General features: G+C 46.3%; 2 protein-coding genes across 2 annotated transcripts in view; one reads left to right on the top strand and one right to left on the bottom strand.

The window, feature by feature from the left end:
* DACH1 (dachshund family transcription factor 1) overlaps positions 1-9,090 on the bottom strand; it is an 806,874-nt gene extending 797,784 nt beyond the window's left edge. Inside the window, exon 1 of the mRNA XM_083362338.1 lies at positions 8,988-9,090. The gene's annotated coding sequence lies outside the window, so the exon portion shown is untranslated. The remainder of the gene's footprint in view (positions 1-8,987) is intronic.
* KLF5 (KLF transcription factor 5) overlaps positions 1-21,001 on the top strand; it is a 33,077-nt gene that overhangs the window by 2,115 nt on the left and 9,961 nt on the right. Inside the window, exons 2-3 of the mRNA XM_083362343.1 lie at positions 2,800-3,679; positions 4,503-4,562. Coding sequence (XP_083218469.1) covers positions 2,800-3,679; positions 4,503-4,562 — 940 coding nt within the window. The remainder of the gene's footprint in view (positions 1-2,799; positions 3,680-4,502; positions 4,563-21,001) is intronic.

Genomic DNA, 21,001 nt, shown 5'->3' with positions numbered 1-21,001 from the left:
CGCTGGTGTAAACGAGAGCGGCGGAAAGTCCGCGGACAAACCGCGGCTGGTCTCAGTTCGGACATAATAATAATAATAATAATAATAATAATAATAATAATAATAATAATAATAATAATAATAATAATAATAATAATAATAATAATAGAAGAGTTGGAAGGGGCCTTGGAGGTCATCTAGTCCAACCCCCTGCTAAGGCAGGAAACCCTATACCATTTCAGACAAATGGCTGTCCAGTCTCTTCTTAAAGACTTCCAGTGTTGGAGCATTCACCGCTTCTGGAGGCAAGTTGTTCCACTGGTTAGTTGTTCTAACTGTCAGGAAGTTTCTCCTTAGCTCCAGGTTGCTTCTCTCCTTGACTAGTTTCCATCTGTTGCTTCTTGTCCTGCCTTCAGGTGCTTTGGAGAATAGCGGCGATTTATTTATTTTATTTATTTTAATTCCATTTATATCCCGCCCTTCTCCGAAGACTCAGGGCGGCTTACAAGCTTAGCAGTATCCTTCGTTCTATGTATATGCCTGCTTATTAGGGCTTTCACACACACCCCCAAGCGGCATTATTACAAAGTCAGCTTAATTGTCCCCAACAATCTGGGTCCTCATTTTACCTACCTCGGAAGGATGGAAGGCTGAGTCAACCTTGAGCCTGGTGGGATGCGAACCTGCACTAATTGCGGGCGAGCGAGCAGATTCGGGTCGGTGTGTGTGTTGAAGGGGGGGGGGGAAGCAGGCTTGGGGAACCGCGAAGGAAGCCCTTTCCCAGCCCTGGCCCGGCTGTAACCCGGAGGGGATGCGGGGTTCCTTCCCGAGGGTAGAGGGCAGACATGGGGGTGGGCTGGGGGGGTCGTCCCGCGGCGCGCGATCGCTGCTTGGCTGGGAACGGGCTTGGCGCGGGTCGCTTGGCTGTCCCGGGAATCCCTGGATCCGCACAGGGTCGTTGAAGCCGTGTGTGTGTGTGTGTGTGTGTGTCTCCGAGAACAGGAATCTTCCCGGGGCAACGAGTGAGGTACGTGCGTGTGTGTGTGTGTGTGAGAGAGTGTGAGTGTGAGTCAGTGAGTGTGCGAGCGGTGGTTGGCAGCCTCTGCCCTTCAAACGAAGGGAATGGAGAGACCCGCTGAAATCCGCCGTCTTCTGAAGCCGCCTGGTCAGGTCAGGTCAGGCTTTAGGATCGCTTCCACCCTTGCGCCTGCCCTCCATCTGGAAGTTGACGACCCCAAAGCCCGCAAGTCTGAGAGGGAGGGAGGGAGGCGGTGGCGGCCTGCGAGTCCATTGCGGTGGGTGGGAAATTCTCGGGGAGAGCCTCGCTTGGGAACCAGCCTGGGCTAAAGCGAAAAAGCCTCCAGAAGATCTTGGTAGGAGGCAGTGACGCCGGACCTAGGCGCGGGCTTTAGTTCTCTCAAACCCCAAAATGTTCAGAGACTCGTAAGTCGCTTGTTTCACAAGATTTTCACCCCTGGCTGCTTGCGTCCTGTCCTCCTTCTCTGTAAGACACCCTCCCCCCTATAAAAACTTACACAAAAGTAGCCCTACAATTTCCTATTTGATTTTTTTTATTTCTTCTTTCCTTCTCAGCTATAAACCTTTTTTTTGGGGGGGAGGGGAGGGGAATGCATTTGAATGTTAGTAGCTCGGCTTCATAGTTGCATGTTGGAGCTCAAACCAACAACCCATAAACCGTTTTTTGTCTGCCTCTTTCTCTCTCTCTCTCTCTCTCTCTCTCTCTCTCTCTCTCTCTCTCTCTCTCTCTCTCTCTCTCTCTCTCTCTCTCTCTCTCTCATCTAAAAGGGATTTTAATTTTTGGGGCCATATTTAATTTAATTTAATTTAAACTTAATTTTATACTGTATTGTTTTTAAATTTTGCCCTGTAAACCGCCCTGAGTCCCTCAGGGATAGGGCGGTATACTAAATAAATAAATAAATAAATAAATAAATAAATAAATAATCTATCTTATCTATCTATCTATCTATCTATCTATCTATCTATCTATCTATCTATCCATCTATCTATCTATCAGGAGGGGGACAGCTTTAATGGCTTAAGATGCCAAAGAATCCAAGCCAGCAGAGTGTCTGCATTCTTGGAAGCCTTGATTTTTTTTAAAAAAAAAATCCTCTAGATGAAATGTAGAAAATGGCATGCCGTGCTTTTTCATAACTAAACGCTTTGGCACCCAGTTGTATCACTTGCTATAATTAGCCTTCCAAGGTAATGTATCCAATAGTTTAATTTTCACTTTTGATTCTTGTACCAAACGGCTTTCAATAAGTTATTCTTATATGCCTCTTCTGGAAGGTGTAGTAGGAAAGTGAGGCGTGTCTGTGTCTGTCAAACGTGAGGTCCTCCTATCTCTACTTGCTTTTCTTAAAATAACTCAGTCAAAACTTTGTGTTTGGACTGGACGAAGGACCTGCTTTTTTGAGGAATGTTCTTGCAAACTTAACTCAAGATCTGAACCGTTCCGGAAAGTGAGTCCTGCTGGTGAATTTTAATTTTAATCTCTGTTCCTGCTCAGGCCGCTAGGTTCTCAAGGTGGAGGCATCTTAATTCAGGAATAGGCTGGGGTTTCTTTGACTAGCCTCTGGGTGAATTTCCCCCCCATTCTTTGTACTTCTGGATCATGAAGACCGTCTCCTGGATTTAAATTTGAAGGTGGCTTTTCCAGGGTGTGGTGTACTTTGTAAGAAATCTCATCCTGGGCTCGATTTTTGCAATGCGTTGAGGTTTGTAATGATTCCAGGCTGTGAGCTTATCTCTTTCTCTTTGTTTCTCTTTTTGGCCGATTTTGTTCTCACCCAGACCCCATGCGAGATGGAGAAATATTTGACCCCCCAGCTTCCTCCCATGGCCCCCCTTGCCGAGCACAAAAAGTACCGGCGGGACAGTGCCTCGGTGGTGGATCAGTTCTTCACCAACAGTGACGGGGTGCCTTACAGTGTCAACATGAACCTCTACCTGCCGGATCTGTCCCAGCTGAGGACGGGCCTCTTCAAGGCCCCCAGGGGCCCCGCTACCCACATCAAGACGGAGCCGGTCGGTGCCTTCAACCACCAGAGTGAGGCAGCTCCCGTGGCCCCCAACTCTGCCCAGGCGCTCCCCGAGTTTACGAGCATCTTCAGCCCTCACCAGGCGCCGGATGTGAACAGCCTCTTCATCAAGCAGGAGATGTCTGCCGCAGATCTGTGCCTCTCTGTGCCTCCGCCCCAGCAGGGCCAGCTGTACCAGCTCCTCAGCTCTCCCGATTTAGACCTGCCCAATGCAGTGGGCCCCCACACCACGGGCATGGACTCCCTTAGCAACGTCTCCCTGTCTTCCTCCATGACGGGCCTGAACACCCTGTCTCCAGCCATGGCCCAGACCCCCATGAAGCCGTTCCACGGGGTTCCTCCTTGCACGTACGCTATGCCCAGCCAGTTTCTGCAGCAGCCAGCCACCTACTTCCCCCCATCGCCCCCAAGTTCAGAGCCTGGCAGCCCCGATCGGCAGGTGGAAATGATGCAGAATTTAACCCCGCCTCCGTCTTACGCTGCCACCATCGCTTCCAAGCTGGCCATCCACAATCCGACCTTGACCGCCAGCCTCCCCATGAATTCGCCCAGCATCCCGACGACCGTCAGATATAATCGGAGGAGTAACCCCGACTTGGAGAAGAGACGGATTCATTACTGTGACTACCCTGGTAAGCTTGAGGAAGGGGAACATGACAAACTCTCCGAGAAACACAGGCCTGTTAGTAGCTAGCTTTTGCTTCCGGAAAGTCTTCCAAATGTTTTCTTTCTTTTCTGCAACATGGCAGCTGACCTGTCCTAATGTAGCCTTTGGCACGTTTGTTTCGAAAAGAAGGAAACGTTTAATAAAACAATGCACCTTAAGCGTATGCAAGGTTTGAACATAAGTGGAAGGCAATGTGGTAAGCCAGCGTTCCACATCTCACATCTGAACCTTCTCATGAGCTCGTTGGCTGAGAACGATGGGAAGTGTAGTTCACTCACTAAGTTGGAGAAGACTTAACAGTCATAGCTGCTTGAAGTCGTAGCTACTTTTCTTCGTGTTTTTGAGCTCTGCTAGCAGCTTTTCCCCTGATTTAACTAGAGATAGGTTGAAATAAAGGATGAATGTTTTCCCAGGTAGATAGCAGATTCTGTTATGTGTTAATAACTGATTTTGCTGTTGAACACATAGCTTACAAAAGAAGTGGATAAAATGTGAGATGCGTAATTATGGGAACTAGAAGATTCCTGATTGATTAATTCAACTTGCATGTCTAGAATGGTAAATATATTGAGTTGAAAATGTAGGTGTGGTTGATTGTGATTTGTGTGTATCATTAACAGCTCCCTTTTTGCTCTGGGCAAAAGCTAGACCCTGGAATAAATTCCTTAAATATATTAGGGCCACCAATGAGAACTATCAGCAGCATTGCAGTTTTTTGGCGATTGTGACCGTTTTCTAGACATAAATGCACTTGACCCTTAATGTCTCTTTCTGATTTTTTATCTTAGGCTGCACTAAAGTCTACACGAAATCGTCCCATTTAAAAGCACACCTGCGAACTCACACTGGTATGTGTTGTTGTTGTTGGGTTGTTGTTGTTTTTTGCTGGTTGTGATTTCACTATAAATATAAATTAGCCATCCTGTTTTTCTCTGCTCTGCTTGAAAAGGTTTAACTTGATCTGCTTGAAACGGAGAGTTATAAATCAGCCACGCTGGTTACTAAAATGAAGAAGGACCCTTTAAAGCTCTAGCAAATAAAGAGGGTGAATGTGAACAGTGAATAAATGCCCTCTTTGAGGCTCTATTACTTTCCACTCACCCTCCTCCACTCCAGCCCTTTTCAGCTGAATTATGCTGCCATTTAATGCATGCTGTCATTTTTTTTTTGGATGGAATCTCTGTGCATCAAGCCTTAGTTTAACTCCATTAAAACCGTGACACATGCTTAGGGTTATGCTGCAAATCTCAAAGGCCCTTATCCCCATTCATTTCATAAAATAATACATTTGGAAAAAGTTGATTTCCTGCCCAACAGCCTGCCTTCTTCTGCCTTCTGCTCAGTGGTAAGGCTTACATCAAATTAAATAAACGGTAAACATTTGTTTAAGTTCCGTTCCACGATAAGCTTGGCTTTCTTTCTCAAGCTGAATGACCAGACTTAGCATGCGATAAACTTGATAAGCCTGGTCTGAGATTGCACGTACTGTCGACCAGGTATTGTGGGCTGGAAACTTAGCAGCTGTCTCCTCGTGAGGGTCCTTGTTTGGTAGAGGTTCCTAAAGCCAGGCCATGTGGCCAGGCAGTTGATTCTGCATATATATGGGTTTTTCAGGGGTTATTGAGTCAGTCTGTAGGATAAAACACTTTTCAAAATAGATTGCCATTTGGTGGGGCTTTGCTGGATGTTCTTTTGTGTGGAAAACAAACCTGATTCAGCCTTGAAATATGAGGTCAGCTCAGCCAGGAGAAGCATCCGCCAGCTAACGATTCAGCACAGATTTGATATAACGGCTAAAATCATCTAAAAGGCTTTAAAACCTTTGTGCGATAACCCTGACATTTTGTTTTGGTGGCAAAGCAATTCTGAATTGTCCGAACGGCTTGGTTGCTGCGGTTTATAAAATGTTGGGCTTGCAGTTGAAATGGCTCCCTTCACCCTTCTTGTTAAAGAGCCGAATCTGGTTTTTAAATGGGGAAAAAAAAAAAGATCTGAGCTTCATCTGTGGAACAAGGGCCCGTATTCAACGTTTCCTCATTGTGGAATGACTGAAATATCTCCGGGCAAAAAGAGTTACTATGGAAATCCAAGTTTTGATAAACGAAGCCCGTTCTTTCTCAAAAGAACCAACACAGAGAGAAAAGGTTAACGGCAACAGTCATAAAGCAAGTTTTCCTAATGGTAGGCAAAGGTTGCCGAGCCTCAGTTCTCACCCGGGATGGGAAATTTTATTCATCTAGGCTTGCCTCTCTTTGCTGGGTAGTTTCATGGGATTGCTGTTGAAAATTTGGGATTATTCATCCTCAGGTTGAATAACCCCGACAACTCAAAACTGCTGTGGCATCAGGTTCCTGAAGTTGAATAATCCCAAATATATATTCAGGTTGAATAATCCTCAGGTATTCCCCCTGAGCATAGATTTCTGGTGACACCCAGCGAAACATAAAGCGGTCTTGTTGTTCTTTGGCACAATCTTACTTGCTTGGGCTCAGCATGGCTTGCAGACGAGGCCGGTCTGAGTTCAGTAAACCATAGTTTGTTTGTTTGTTTGTTTATACAATGTATTGGCTGCCCACCACAAGGTAACTCTGGGCGTCTTACAATGTTATGGTTAAAAATACCAAAGTCACTGATCTGTGTGGGCTGTTCATTCTTGTCTCGCATGAGTTGTCCAAGAGAAATCTTTTGCTTCCCTGTTATGCCCAAATGACCAACTTCCGTCAATGTGTAAGGAGGACTAAGACCGTCTCCCGGAAAAAATATATGGGAGAGCGAAGGTACCTCGGGCTTCTGTTTAACCTGCCTTCTGCAAGGAGCAGTTGTACCTGGGCTCCTTTGCTTGTTGGAGGCTTCTAGAATTTGAGAAAAGATTTTGTCCTACCCTCCAGGGCAACAACAGGGCTGAAACTACAATCTTTGCCACCATGACTCTAGCCCTGATGCCAGAATTACACGTGGGAAACTTACACATGTCTCGTTTTTGCCGGACTGCAGATCCCATCATCTCTCACCCAGAGAGCCCTGTGGTTTTGGGACAGGAACAATTTCATAAGAGGCATGCCCGGAACCAAACGCTTCTACAAGTGTTTCCTTACCCGTGGTTACTATAAATATTTGCTTGCAAAACGTAGTAACCTTTTTCTAAACTTGAAAAGTTGTGTAATGTGCTCTAGAAAACCTTGTTTAAAGAGTTGGCTAAAAATAAATAAAAGGGTTGGGTGTTTCGGGCAGCCTGGTAGACTAACTGTTGGAATGTTAAAATGCCTTATTTCCCCACCCCCACCCCCCACCCCCGATTCATTTTAAATCATGCATTAATTTTAAAGAGCAGGTAGTCCTTGAGCTATGACCATCGTAGGGATTGGAAAAATTGGTTGTTAAGTGGCACAGCTATTATGTGAGACATCACGTAAATTTTGCACCTGATTTTGCAGCCTTTTTTGCCATGGTTTTTGAACGAATCACCGCAGTCATTAAGTAAGACATCTCATTGACTTTGCCTTGCCAGAAGATGGATGGGAAACTTGCAAATGATGATCACTGGATGTTGCAACCATCATAAAAAGATGCCAGTTGCCAAACATCGTAAGAGAACTTGGTGATGTTTGTCAATGCAAGGACTGGCTGTAAAAAAATTCCTCAGTGCCATCTTAACTTCAAAGGCTCGCTAAACAAATAGTCATAATTCGAGGACTATCTGTAACCCAAAACAGAAATGTTCAATTCCAGAAGAAAGCTATGACTGAGCTGATACTTTGTGTAAAAAAAATATTTCGCTCAAGTCTGGCTTTTAAAAGCAAGCCATAGTCTCTCTCTTCTTCTTCTTCTTCTCCCCCCCCCCCCACATCTAGTCCAATAAGCCAAACATTTTGATTTGCAAATTATTACGGCTCTGTAGACTCTACGCCCAAATCCACCTGCATTATAGGATAGGTATGTGTGAATCCTGCCTCTTTGCTGTATAGTTTTTGTCTTCAGGGTGTGGCTGCAGTAACAATAATTTTCATAGTCGTGCTCTCACTGACCTGGGCTTTTGATGGCAATGATAGATTTAATAATAAAGGAGAATATTTGTAGCTCAAGGTTGAATATAAGGGATCCTGGATGCTCTCTGAGCTTGGCTGTTTCCTTGCAGACATTTCATTACCAAACTAGGTAACATCATCAGCGTTAGTACTAGTCCTGATGATGATGTTATCTAGTTTGGATATTGAAACATCTGCAAGAAAACAACCAATCTCGGAGAGCACCAAGGACACCCCCCCTCCCCCCAGTGATAAAAATCTGTTTGCCCAAATGCACTCCCATTCCCAAGGAGAATTATCACACAGAAAAGGATGTTTTCTAGGAGAGAATCTCAGCTTTCAGAATAAAGCTTGGTTTAAGCGATTCTACCAAGGGCCAATTTGTCCAGCATACGTGCTTGGCTTAACTCATTTTTCTTTCTTTCTTTCTTTCTTAACAGGGGTTCTTAATGAACCTTGCAACTTGAAAGCTTTAATAAATGTAGGTCATGAAATACAGGTTATTAAAGTTTTGTGTGATACTCTTTCCAATCTCCCCGAGGGCTTTTGCAAACCTGTTTATCCGGCTCAACCTGTTCTGTAGTATCTGTGGAGGTCCATGTGTAGTTCTCGGTCTTCCGAACAATTCCTCTTAAACCTACTGTTATCCGCCCTTCTTGGCAATCTGTCATTTTTTTTCTTTTCTTTTCTTTCTTTTTTTTTAAGAAAAAAAAGTCCGCAGCCTTGACTGAAGACGTGTTTGGAAGTTGAAACGGAAAGTGTGCTGCCTTCTTTGTATTAGCAATCCTGCCCCCCCCCCCTCTCATGGTATTTATTTAGGAACCTGTCTCCACCTGAATACCATTCAGGGACCTTAATGGCATTCCTTTGCACGAAGAAAGGCTGAAGGGCCGAGCGATTGGGGGTGGAGTTGGGGAGCAGGCGGGCAGGGCGAGGGGGGCTGCAGAAACGGAGGACCCAGGCAGGTTGGCACCTTGCTTGGCTGGTTGGTGATGGTGGTGGCAAGGACGGGCTTTGAGATGGCAGCCTTCTGCATTGAGGCAAGCAGGACTGCAGATGTTGGGAGCTAATTTCTGTTTCTGCTCCTCAGAAACTTAAGCTCCTGGGTGTAGCAACTAATGCCTTATCAATAATAATAATAATAATAATAATAATAATAATAATAATAATAATAATAATAATAATGTAGTAGTAGGTAGTAATAGTATATATAATAAGCTTTTTATTTTATTTTTTTTCTTCCTCTACATCAGGGGTGTCAAACTCAATTTCATTGAGGGCCGCATCAGCATTGCAGTTGCCCTCAGGGGACCAGGTGGGTATGGCCAGGGTGGGCGTGGCCTACTGGGTGGGCGTGGCTAGAGTGCGTATGGCCTACTGGGTGGGCGTGGCCAGCTCTACATCTTCACATCAAGGGTGCCTATGGGGGCCTGGGCAGGAGTGGGACAGATCTGAGGGTCTCTGGGCCAGGGCCAAGGCAGTGGGGGCCGTTCCCTCACTGTTTCCAGGATGGCTTCTGGGCCACATGAAACCACTTCGCGGGCTGGGCCTTGTGTTTGACATGTCTGCTCTACATGCATATGTTAGTTTTTCAAACAGCGTGTGATCTGGGTTCGTAAAACGCTAATACATAATCAAGTCCTACTCTTTGGTTCTCTCTTCTAGCCATTTGTAGAATAGATTCCAGCTTTGGTAATATTCTGTTTCTTCTTTATCTTTCAGTCTCATAGTTAATCTGTCCATCTCCGCGCATTCCAGTATCTTTTTTTTAATTACTTCTTCTTCTGAGGGTATTTGTTCATTCTTCCAACATTGCACATAGCTTATTCTTGCTGCGGTTGTAATATTTAGAACCAAATATAACTTTTGCTTATTAATCTTTTCTGATACTATACCTAATAAAAAATCAGGATTAGTAATAATAATAGTAATAGTAATAATAGTAATAAAGTTGGAAGGGACCTTGGAGGTCATCTAGTCCAACCCCCTGCTCAGGCAGGAAACCCTATACCATTTCAGACAAATGGCTGTCCAGTCTCTTCTTAAAAACTTCCAGTATTGGAGCATTCACCACTTCTGGAGGCAGGTTGTTCCACTGGTTAGTTGTTCTAACTGTGAGGAAGTTTCTCCTTAGTTCTAGGTTGCTTCTCTCCTTGACTAGTTTCCATCCGTTGGTTGCTTCTTGTCCTGCCTTCAGGTCCTTTGGAGAATAGCTTGACTCCCTCTTCTTTGTGGCAGTCCCTTAGATATTGGAACACTGCTATCAAGTCACCCCTCACTCTTCTCTTCGTTAAACTACACATACCCAATTCCAGCAACCGCTCCCTATATGTTTTAGCCTCCAGTCCCCTAATCATCTTTATTGCTCTTCTCTGGACTCTTTCCAATGCAACTACAGGAGACAAGCTATGCCATTAATTGTTCTTATCAGGAAGTTTCTCCTTAGTTCTAGGTTGCTTCTCTCCTTGATTAGTTTCCCTCCGTTGCTTCTTGCCCTGCCTTCAGGGGCTTTGGAGAAGAGCTTGACTCCCTCTTATTTGGGGCAGCTCCTAAGATACTGGAACACTGCTATCATGTTACCCCTGGTCCTTTTCTTCGTTGAACTAGCTAGACATACCCAATTCCAGCAGCTGTCCCTTATATGTTTTAGCCTCCAGTCTCCTGATATAACTTCACTCTGATTCTTCGGCCATTCTCTTGGAGAAGGGATTACATCTCCCCTCATCCTCAGCCAGCAGAATTGTGGAGGGTGGTGGGCATCCATTAGCATCTCTTATAGAGGGCTCCAGACTGGGAAGGGCTGAGTAAGAAATTTGGTTTTGGAATCAGGTCACCAGAGAAGGAAGTTGAATTCTGGCAGCATCTTGAGTGGGACCGTTGGGGAACTATGGTGTGTTTCTAAAAAGTGTTTCCACTGGAGCAAATACATTTTCTTGTCCAAAAACTGGTCTCTTTAACTAAGGCGATCGAGGGTGAGAGCTATGGCTTCACCCTGCCTCAGAACTAGCAGGGCTTGGCCAGATGCAGAAATGACCCAGAGTTGTGGTTTGTTTAACCCTGGTTTGAAGTCAGACTTCCTTGAATCCCTTACAAGCTAAGGTAAAGCCTAGGAGATCTTAGCGTGCCAGGTAAGCCAGCCATTGTGCACCTTTTACATGACTCTTGGGCTTGAAGCTTTCAATAAAAACCCCAAATCCCCACTGAGACCCAGAAGGTAAGAATGCAAAGGTTCAGGTGCTCCATTCTCACCTTTGCAAGCAACAGCCTTTCATTAAGAGCCACGAACTGCTAAAAGAAGGTCAGCTGGAAAGAGAATAGAAATTGAATCTGAAATTGTTATTATTTTGGTTGGTCGCACAGTCAGCCAGATGCTTAGATTGGATTGGGCCGTTTTATCCACTTATTGAGTTCTTCTTCTTCTTATTTAAATGTCTGTGCCACCCAATCCCAGCAAAACACAGAGTGCTGCTTTTTTTAACCTGCCTGCCTAAGTTATGGGACACACTGCTCCCCACCCCATCGATGTATTTTTTTTTAATAAAAAAAACTAGGTTGGAACCTTGGTCCAGACAAGTTGACGGTTAAGCCCACAATCACCGGTAGCTGGTTTACTGCATTCAAATAAGTCACCTCATGGCTTAGTGGCGCTCTGGATGATACATTAGCCTTTCCGAACATCTTATCCTCAATTTTGAAGTAGGCTTTTTTTTTTTAAAAAAAGAATTTTAAAGTGTCCATGTGAAGCAATTAAGGTTAGGAAGTGGCTGCTTTACCTGAAATCGTCTCTTGCAGGATCCAAGCTGGGTCTGTCACCAGGACCAGAAGTTTAGTCTTCCTTAGGGATGGACTCTAGCAGAGTCCAAAAGCTCGGAAGACTAAATGTCTGGTCCTGATGACTGACCCATCTTGGATCCTGCAACATTATCCTGAGACATGTATATTTGCCTTCCTTCTTCATTTCTTCTCCCATTTCTTTCTCCTCCCAAATTCTTATCTGATGTTCTGGATCAGGGACTGGTTTTCCCTCCCAGAGTCTTTGACCACGTGCTTGGCCATTAATGGTTGCCCATTTGAAGCCAGAAGCTCTTCTGGTGTCTCTTTGTGGACCTCAGTTGGGAAACTGAAGCCTTGAGTACTTCCGAGAGATGTGGAATTCCTTGAAATGAGACGCAAACTATTCTAAAGCTATTGCCTGTGGTTCTGTATTAAGCTGCATGATGTAAAGCAGGGGTCTTCAAACTCGGCCCTTTTATGACTCATGGACTTCAACTCCCAGAATTCCTCTGCCAGCGTGCCTGGCTGAGGAATTCTAGGAGTTGGAAGTCCATGAGTCATAAAAGGGCCGAGTTTGAAGACCCCTAATGTAAAGTATCTCTGATTGATGCACCAGTGTTGATTTTTTTAGAGGTGGCTAGCATCCTTTCAAGAAAACGTAGTGGATCTTGCGAAGAAACAATGTGGTCAAAATCATAGTTTATTAGCTTGATTTTAAAACCGATCCAAGATCTTAAGACAGATCCACTTTTTTTTCTCTCTTGGTCCTCAGAGATTGAACTGCCAAGGTTCCATGGGCTACCAAGTTAAGCAACAAGTTAAACCTGGTTAATTTGTAATCCATGTTTGTGGGCTTTAAAAGCTTTATATACCTCCTTCAGTAGGTTTGTTGAACTGAGATTATTGCAGGAGATTTTTATGAGTAAGATGCTTGAATTCATGAGCTAAATGCAAGGGTGAATTTAAATACTGTCCAGTGTTGATGGGCTGGTTTTGAAATCTGGGTCCTTCTGCTTTCTTTGATAATGCTTGATGAATGTTAGCCTGTCTGCTCTTAGTCATCTCTGGGATGTCCCATGTTCAAAGGAGTTGCAGATGAATTAGTTTGGACCTTGTTGGAAACCCATTCCTCCTTGTTTGTTATCAATTCTTTTCTTGCCCTGAGATGTATTTCCAGACCGCTACAAAGAAGGGGGCAGCCAGACCCACTGAACTATGAGGGAAAGTCCCAACACCTGATTGCAAATCTTTAAGATATAACAGGTCTTCCAGAAAAGTTGGAAGTGACTTGCTTGAAGTTATTTCTGGAAGCATACCAAAAAGGAAAAGAAGAAAAATGAGGCCGACCTGGTAGTTTTCTGACACTTTGGTGCTCCTGTGCAATTAAGTAGAAGAAGCATATATTTGGAAAGAGAGCTAAAGAACATAAAAACTTTATCCCAGCAGTAGCCACTCTACAGAGAGGTCAGCACAAATATGTGTGTGGATAAGCCATCTCTTATTTTTCAGACCAAAGTGGTAAACACATGCATCTCACCCATTTTTTAATTCAGAATAAGCAATTCTCAGAAATAATATTTAATCTTAAAAGGTTGCTATCACTGGAAGGGGAGACAACTTTATTCAGAACACATTCTTCTGGTTTTCCTGAGCTGCAAATAAATATGTGCGGACAGCAGTTGGATGCATTTTAAAGACACGGTCTTGCAGTGTGTCGGTCAACCCTCACTTCTCTGGCAATGCCAGGCTTGACTTGTGCATCTTGTGGAGAAGACTTTGGGTTGTCTTGGCTGATGACAGTTTTGGCTGATGACATTTGTTTGACAGATTTTTTTTTTATCTGAGGCAGGATGGACATAGCTCCAGAAAGGGCACCAGGTGGCACACAAAAGATTAACGCAAAATGAAGTTTCACCCGCTTGGGGAACTCTGAAGCTTCTTTGCCTTTCCTTGCCTTGCACCTGGGGCCAACCTGTTCTGATCTTGAGCAGAAAATCAGACACTTTCAGGGATGGATTGGTTGGAATGCTGGGTAGGAGGATAACAGCCCATGGTCAAGATCCGGGAGCTGCTGTGGGGCGGGGTTGAGTTCGCGTTCCTCACTGCAGCTCCTGCTGGGAACATGAAAGGAGCCCCCTGCTGGGCATCCCCAGAGCAATGGTGATGCCACCAGCTGATCCTTTCAACCCGGAAGTGCCTCAGTGCTTCTGGCACAAGTGCAAAAATTCTTTCTTTCCTTTACACCCATATGTACATGGCTGGACGTTTGTTGTGCCCATAAGTGTACATATGTATCGTTACTTGTGTCAGAATTTGGATCCTCTATCTCCATCTCTGAGAGGTTGGAAACTAATAGTAAACCAGTATCTGAGGGGCTGCCACAAGGCAGAGGGGGCCAGGTTGTTCACCAAAGCACCAGAGGGAAGGATGAGAAACAATGGCTGGAAACTCATCAAGGAGAGAAGCAACCTGGAATTAAGGAGAAACTTCCTGACAGTGAGGACAATTAACCAGTGGAACAGCTTGCCTCCAGACATCGTGGGTGCTCCGTCACCGGAGCTTTTTAAGAAGAGACTGGACAGTCACTTGTCTGAAATGGTAGATGGTCTCCTGCTTGAGCAGGGGGTTGGACTAGAAGACCTCCAAGATCCCTTGCAGCTCTATTCTGATTGGTTGAAATAGGCTCTTGGGTGCCTTGCAAAGGATCGGGATGCGTTGCCAACCCTTTTCTGTCTTGGGGACGAAATGGCTGCCAAGGATTCAGTAGTTAACCATTGCTGCTGTTGGCCTCATGTAGAGTCAATCGTGCCAGCTCTGAAACATTTTTCAGTTCTTACAACTGACACAATTTTGTTTTAATTAAGTGCCCAATATATCTCCTGGAAGAATGTCACTCGCTGCCCCAAAGGGATTGAAGTAAGCTTCTGTTCGAGATATTTGAGGTCTGATAAGGAAGATGACTCTTAGCTGTAAACAGAGCCTCTTCTGACAGATGCTGGTGTCTGTACATCTAGCTCTGGTGTGCAACTCGCCTTTTCCAAAGTTTGCTTACTTTGGCAATTGGAAACTTTATTTTATGAGCTCTTGTTTGAAAACAAGTGTTCCTTTGAGCCGTTACATGGCAGGCAACAATGTAGTGATACAAAACAACTCAGATCCGAAACATGGCCAGTTGCAGCCAAAGGGTATTAAACCATCAGTGGGTCTTTAAACTTCAGCAACTTTTGCCAGATTCAATCTTGGTTAAAGTTAAGAAGCGAAAAAGGTGGCCAGGATGCTACGGCTGTATCAAAGATGATGTTTCAGAGACAGAATTAGGTTCATGTTGGTGTGGCTTGACTTGCATATCTTTGTTAGACAAAGAAATGAAAAAGAAACTTGACGGACCTTTCAGGTAAAACTAAATATATATTTTTCCCCCAGGCTGAACTGAGTGTTATTTTGTAGTCTCTTGGCTGGACCGCATGCAATATTCCCCTGAAATTAGACTTAAAGCATGATCTGATGAAGGACACCCACCCACCCCGGCATGGTTAATGCTGCCTCCCGACAACTGCTGTTGTCACTTTGTGAGTGATGTGGTGGGCCTGCTGTGTTAGTTAAATGTATTTCTTGATTGCAGCCTGCAGTCCACAGCTCAGCCTTAGCACTGAGTATCTATAGCATAGGTCTCAAACCCGCCACGTCACATGACATGTTGTGACGTATTGCGACATTTTTTTTACATTACCGAAGCCGGGGTGGGCGCGGTCTTCCTATAATGCAACCGGCAGTTTGACACCCCTGATCTATAGAGATACTCAATCGTCCAGCTCGTGTTTGTCCCAAAGATACTTCTTTTTTTAAAATTTAAAGTCAACTGGACTTTCTTAGGTTTTTTTTTCTTTTGAAAATGTTTCGCTTCTCATCCAAGAGAACTGAAGGAGCGAAATGTTTTCAAAGGAAAAAACAACAATAACCCCACGAAAGTCCAGTTGCCTTTTGGCGAAGCACCCTAGGGACCCAGCGTCAGCAGAATCACGGGTTGTTAAATCCGTGCGCACTCTGTGAGCCCCCTACCTGCCCACAACTCTAAAAAGGAATTCATGGGTAGAAGGGCCATCTTTATAATCTGAAGTCCAAAAAATGGGCACGTGGTGGAACCGTTTCCCAAATAGAAGAAAACCTCCCTCTCTCTATTCTGAGCTTGTAACCATTTCCCAAATAGAAGAAAACCTCTCTTCTGAGCTTGTAACAGGCAGGGCAGATGGCGTGGGTTTGACAGAGCCCTTTAAAAACAAACATGGCTGCTGGCGTCAGTGGGACTTCTCCAGGAATCATGGATGGTTCAAGTGCTAAATGCAGCAGGAGCTGATTTTTCATTGGCTTGTAGGATCCAACGCCTGCAGTGCTGGAACTGAGACACCTGCTCCACCACGATCTTGGGGACCTCTTTTCACGTCCTGGAGGCCTGAGGACTTCCCGTGGTGTCCTGGAGGTTTTGACAACTCCTCTCACGTCCTGGAGCCCTGATGGCTCAGCGGTTAAAAGTGTAGCATTGCAGGTGAAATTCTGCCCACAGTCTGGAGTTCGATCCTGATGGGGCTCAAGGGTTGACTCAGCCTTCCGTCCTTCAGTAACACGAGGACCCAGATTGTGGGGGGGGGGCAATGAAAAAATAATGCTTCTAGATTGTAAGCCACCCAGAGAGTGCTGTAAAGCAGGGGTCCCCAACCTTGGCAACTTGAAGACTTGTGGACTTCAACTCCCAGCCAGAATTCCTGGCTGGGGAATTCTGGGAGTTGAAGTCCACAAGTCTTCAAGTTGCCAAGGTTGGGGACCCCTGCTGTAAAGTGTTTAGGGGCAGTATATAAGCCTAAATGCTCTTGCTCTTGCTATGCTTTGCACCCCAGACGTGCGCTGCCACTCGTAGTCTCATCCCTAATCCTTCCAGTGGAGAGGAGGAAGTGGAAATAAGCTCCCCGATCCACTCATCTTTCGCCTTTCCCCTTTCCGTTGCCAAATAACTGTAGTAAATGTTTTTATTTGCTTTTATGGGTGTGAAAGTGGCTTTACCAGATGGTCCTGATAAAAAGTGCTTCCTCCTTATGTCCTATGCCTGGCGCCTATTAACAGTTTAACTCCATGTCACATAACTTCCAGGATTTGACTGCTTGGCCATTCTCCATGAGAACAGCCCCTTTTGAAGTTGCAAAAACCCGGCAGGTCTGCTGGGTTGAGCAAGACTGACATCCTAGCCAGGAGCTTTAGATAAGACCTTCTCCCTCGCTTAGTAACTGCAGCGGTGGGCTGCGTGCAGCGGTGGGATTCAGCCGGTTCGCACCACTTCGGCAGCACCGGTAGGTAATTTTTTTGTTGCCCAGGCCTAGAATGGATTTCAGGAAGCGGCATCCACACAAAGAACCGGTTGTTCACCTATTTGAATCCCACCACTGGCTGCGTGGTCTCTAATAGCCTCACTGGTGATGGAGACAGGAACTTCTCTGGTTAATATTTGCTCTCCATTATCAGAAGAAAATGGCTCAATGACCAATGTAGGTTTGTAACTCTAAGCGAGGGGTCCCCAATGCCCGGTCAGTGGATCAGTACTGGGCCGGGGCATGCCAGCCATCCCGGCCACACAAACAAGCAAAGCCTCATCCGCGGGATGCAGCCAGCACACAAAACCACGCACACTCTGGTCCGCAGAAAAACCTCTCTCCACGGAACTGGTCCCTGGTGCCCAAAAGGTTGGGGACCTCCGGTCTAAGCCCCTGAGAGCAGAAATATTTTCCTTAGCTCTTTCTCTTTTTTTACTTCTTCGCGACAAGTACATCTGGACTTGTGAAGAAAGCCTTGGAGGGTTTAGTGGCCGAGACGGCCAAAGTGATTTTGCAAACAATGGCAAATATACAGAGTAATCCTCAGTTCATTTAGTGACAACAACATTGGGAAAAAATGACATGACTATTTTTAACACTTAGGACCGTTGCAGCATCCCGACGGTCACATGATTTAACGTTGGATGCTTAACAACTGACTCACATTTATGACGGCTGCAGTTGTCCCGGGGGTGTGTGTGTGTCCCGTGATCCCCTTTTGCAGACTTCTGACAAGCAAAGTCAATGGGGGAAAGCCGGATTCGCTTAACAACCGTGTGACTAACAACTGCAGTGATCCACTTCATACATGTGGCAATGAAAAGTTGTAAAATGGGACAAAACTCGCTTAGTGAACATCTCACTTAGCAACCTAAATCCTGGGCTCAACTGTAGTCGTCACATGTCGAGGACTATCTGCACACACCCCGAGATAATGTTGCAGGATCCAATCTGAGTGGGTCACAGGGACTCAAGGTTTAATCTTCCAAAGTTTTGGGCTTTTTACTGGAGCCCATCCTAAAGGATCTTCTCTCTCTTCTGAATGTGTGTCCGCTCAGACTGGATCGCAAAGCGATTTCTTCAAATCTTGTAACCCAAAAAGGATCTGCAGATTCTCAAAAGATGCCAAAAGGAGGGCGGGAAAGGGAGCCTAGGCCAGGGGTAGGCAACCTCGGCTCTTTTATGACTCGTGGACTTCAACTCCCAGAATTCCTGAGCCAGCCATGCTGAGGGGAAAGGGAGAGGTTTCCATGCTGAGGCATGCTGGCTCAGGAATTCTGGGAGTTGAAGTCCACGCGTCATAAAAGAGCCAAGGTTGCCTACCCTGGCCTAGGCCTAGGCTGCTTTATGACTCGTGGACTTCAACTCCCAGAATTCCTGAGCCAACCATGCTGAGGGGAAAGGGAGAGGTTTCCATGCTGAGGCATGCTGGCTCAGGAATTCTGGGAGTTGAAGTCCACGAGTCATAAAAGAGGCAAGGTTGCCTACCCCTGGCCTAGTCGATTGCGGATTGCTCTCCCTCCTTGTGGAGAAGACTAGAGCTTTCGCCACTCTGTGAGGCAGCAAGGAAAAAAAAAAGCCACATCTGTGTGAGAGAAAGAGTGCAAAATAAAAGCTGCCAACCTTGTACAGGTGGTCCTCGGCTTACGACAGTTCATTTAGCGACTGTTCAAAGCAGGGGTCTTCAAACGTGGCCCTCAGGAGGAATTCTGGGAGTTGAAGTCCACAAGTCATAAAAGGGCCACGTTTGAAGAGCCCCGGGTTCAAAGTCATAACGGCACTGGAAAAAAGGGAGCGATGGCCGTTTTTTCACACTTACGACCCTTGCAGCATCCCCGTGGGTCACATGATCAAAATTCAGCCACTTGGCAAGTGACTCATGTTTATGACGGTTGCGGTGTCCTGGTGTGTGTGTGTGTGTGTGTGTATGTTATGTGATCCCCTTTTGCCACCCTTTGACAAGCAAAATTAATGGGGAAGCCAGTTTCACTTAACAACCGTCTCACTAACTTAACAACTGCAGGATTCACTTAACAATTGTGGCAGCAATGGTCATAAAGTGGGGCAAATTTCACTCAACAAATGTCTCACTTGGCCATAAAAATTTGGGGCCCCGTGGCGTGGTATGATGTACAGGACTACCTGTAGTTGCTCCGTTGGGTGAATAACCTTTTTTTTTCTCACCTCTTTACAAAGCCTTTGTAAAATTTGGTCCCCCCCCCCACGCCTGGGAGTGTGTTCGCTTTAAACTTGAACTTTCTTTCTCCCCCCCCCCCGCCCCTCCCAGGAAATACACAATTGCATTTGGGGATCTATTTTAATCTGTTCCCCCTTTTTCTTTTAACATCCTGGCTGTAGGGATAATGGTGACCACGTTTGCCCTGAGGGACCGAGAAAGTTAGGCAGAGGATTTAGTTTGCTCTCTGTTGGTGGTGGGCAGCGAGGAGATTGTCTGAGGCCCAGGCCAGCCCGCTGGAAGAGGGTGCAACTGAAGGCGAGGGGACTCTAGTTTTGTACAACCCGCAGTCGCTGCAGGGCTTTCAAATGCTCTTTTCCTCTTCCAAAAGCAAAGTGGGCTGCAAGGCGCAGAAATGTGTCTCCCAAAGACGGATGCATTGCTTGGCTGGCAATCCCGCAGCAGATTTTCAGACTCTTTTTGCTCCAGTTCAGCCAGGCTGACTGCGTGTTCCCTCAAGATCAATGAGGCAGGTCCTGAGGTGCGGGAGGGAGTGAAGCTGAAGCAAGGGGGTTTGGGGCCCAGCTCAGTTGCCCAATTGGACAGCAAGTTTTAGTCCTGTCTGAAGAGAAGGGCCTCTCTCTCTCCCCCCTCTTTCTCCCTCTCTCTCTCTCCCCCCTTCTCTCCCTCTCTCCCTCTTTCTCCCTCTCTCCCCTATCTCTCTCCTCTCTCCCTCTTTCTCCCTCTCTCTCTCTCCCTCTCTCTCCCTCTCGTCCTCTCTCTCCCCCTCTCTCCCTCCTCCCTCCCGCTCCCTCTTTCTCCCTCTCTCCCTCTTTCTCCCTCTCTCCCTCTTTCTCCCTCTCTCCTTCTTTCTCCCTCTCTCTCTCTCCCTCCCCCTTCCCCCCTCTCTCTCCCTCTCCCTCTCTCTCCTCCCTCCCTCTCCCTCTCTTCTTCTCTCCCCTCTGCCTCCCTCTCTGCCTCCCTCTTTCTCCCTCTATATCCCCCTTCCCTCTTTCTCCTTTTTCCCTCTCTCTCCACCCCTCTCTCTTGCTCTCTCTCTCCCTCCCCCTCTCTCTCCCTCTCCTCCTCTCTCTCTCCCCCTCTCTCCCTCCTCCCTCCCGCTCCCTCTTTCTCCCTCTCTCCCTCTTTCTCCCTCTCTCCCCCTCTCCCTCCCCCTTCCCCCTCTCTCTCCCTCTCTCTCCTCCCTCTCTCTCCCTCTCTTCTTCTCTCCCCTCTGCCTCCCTCTCTTTCTCCCTCTATATCCCCCTTCCCTCTTTCTCCTTTTTCCCTCTCTCCCTCTCTCTCTCCCTCCCTCTCTCTCCCCCTCTGTCTTTCTCCCTCTATCTCTCCCCTCCCTCTTTCTCCTTTCTCCCTCTCTCTCCCCCACTCTCCTTCTCTCTCTCTCTCTCTCTCTCTCTCTCTCTCTCTCTCTCTCTCTCTCTCTCTGTGTGTGTGTGTGTGTGTGTGTGTGTGTGTGTGTGTTTTAAACAGATAGGCAGGTTTTATTTAATGGCTCCTGTCTCTGTAATGGCCTCTATCAGATTTTCCCAAGTTGGGATCATTCCTAGCTCTGCAGGTTAAACTTCCCAGGGTGTCCCAACATTGCTTATATTGGTGCTCCCAGGTCCCTGGAGGATATTGGCTAGAAAATTCTGGCTCTCCCTGGATCTTTTCTCCTTCTGTGAGGTCGTAGCCCTGAGCTGAGCAGGCTCCTCTGAAGGCAAGAGATGAAGGGAAGGAAGGAAGGAAGGAAGGAAGGGAGGGAGGGAGGGAGGGGGGAAGGGAAGGAAGGGAGGAATGAGGGGAGGGAGGAAGGGAGGAAAGAAAGGGGGAGGAAGGAAGGAATGAATGAAGGGAGGGAGAGAGGAAGGAAGGGAAGGAGAGGGAGGGAGGAAGGAAGGAAGGTAGGTAGGTAGGTTGCGGGATTCTATGCAATAGATCTCATTTCAAAG

This window comes from Vipera ursinii (genome assembly GCF_947247035.1).
Source record: "Vipera ursinii genome assembly, chromosome: 4".
Taxonomy (NCBI): domain Eukaryota; kingdom Metazoa; phylum Chordata; class Lepidosauria; order Squamata; family Viperidae; genus Vipera; species Vipera ursinii.
This window is presented reverse-complemented; position numbering and strand designations above follow the sequence as displayed.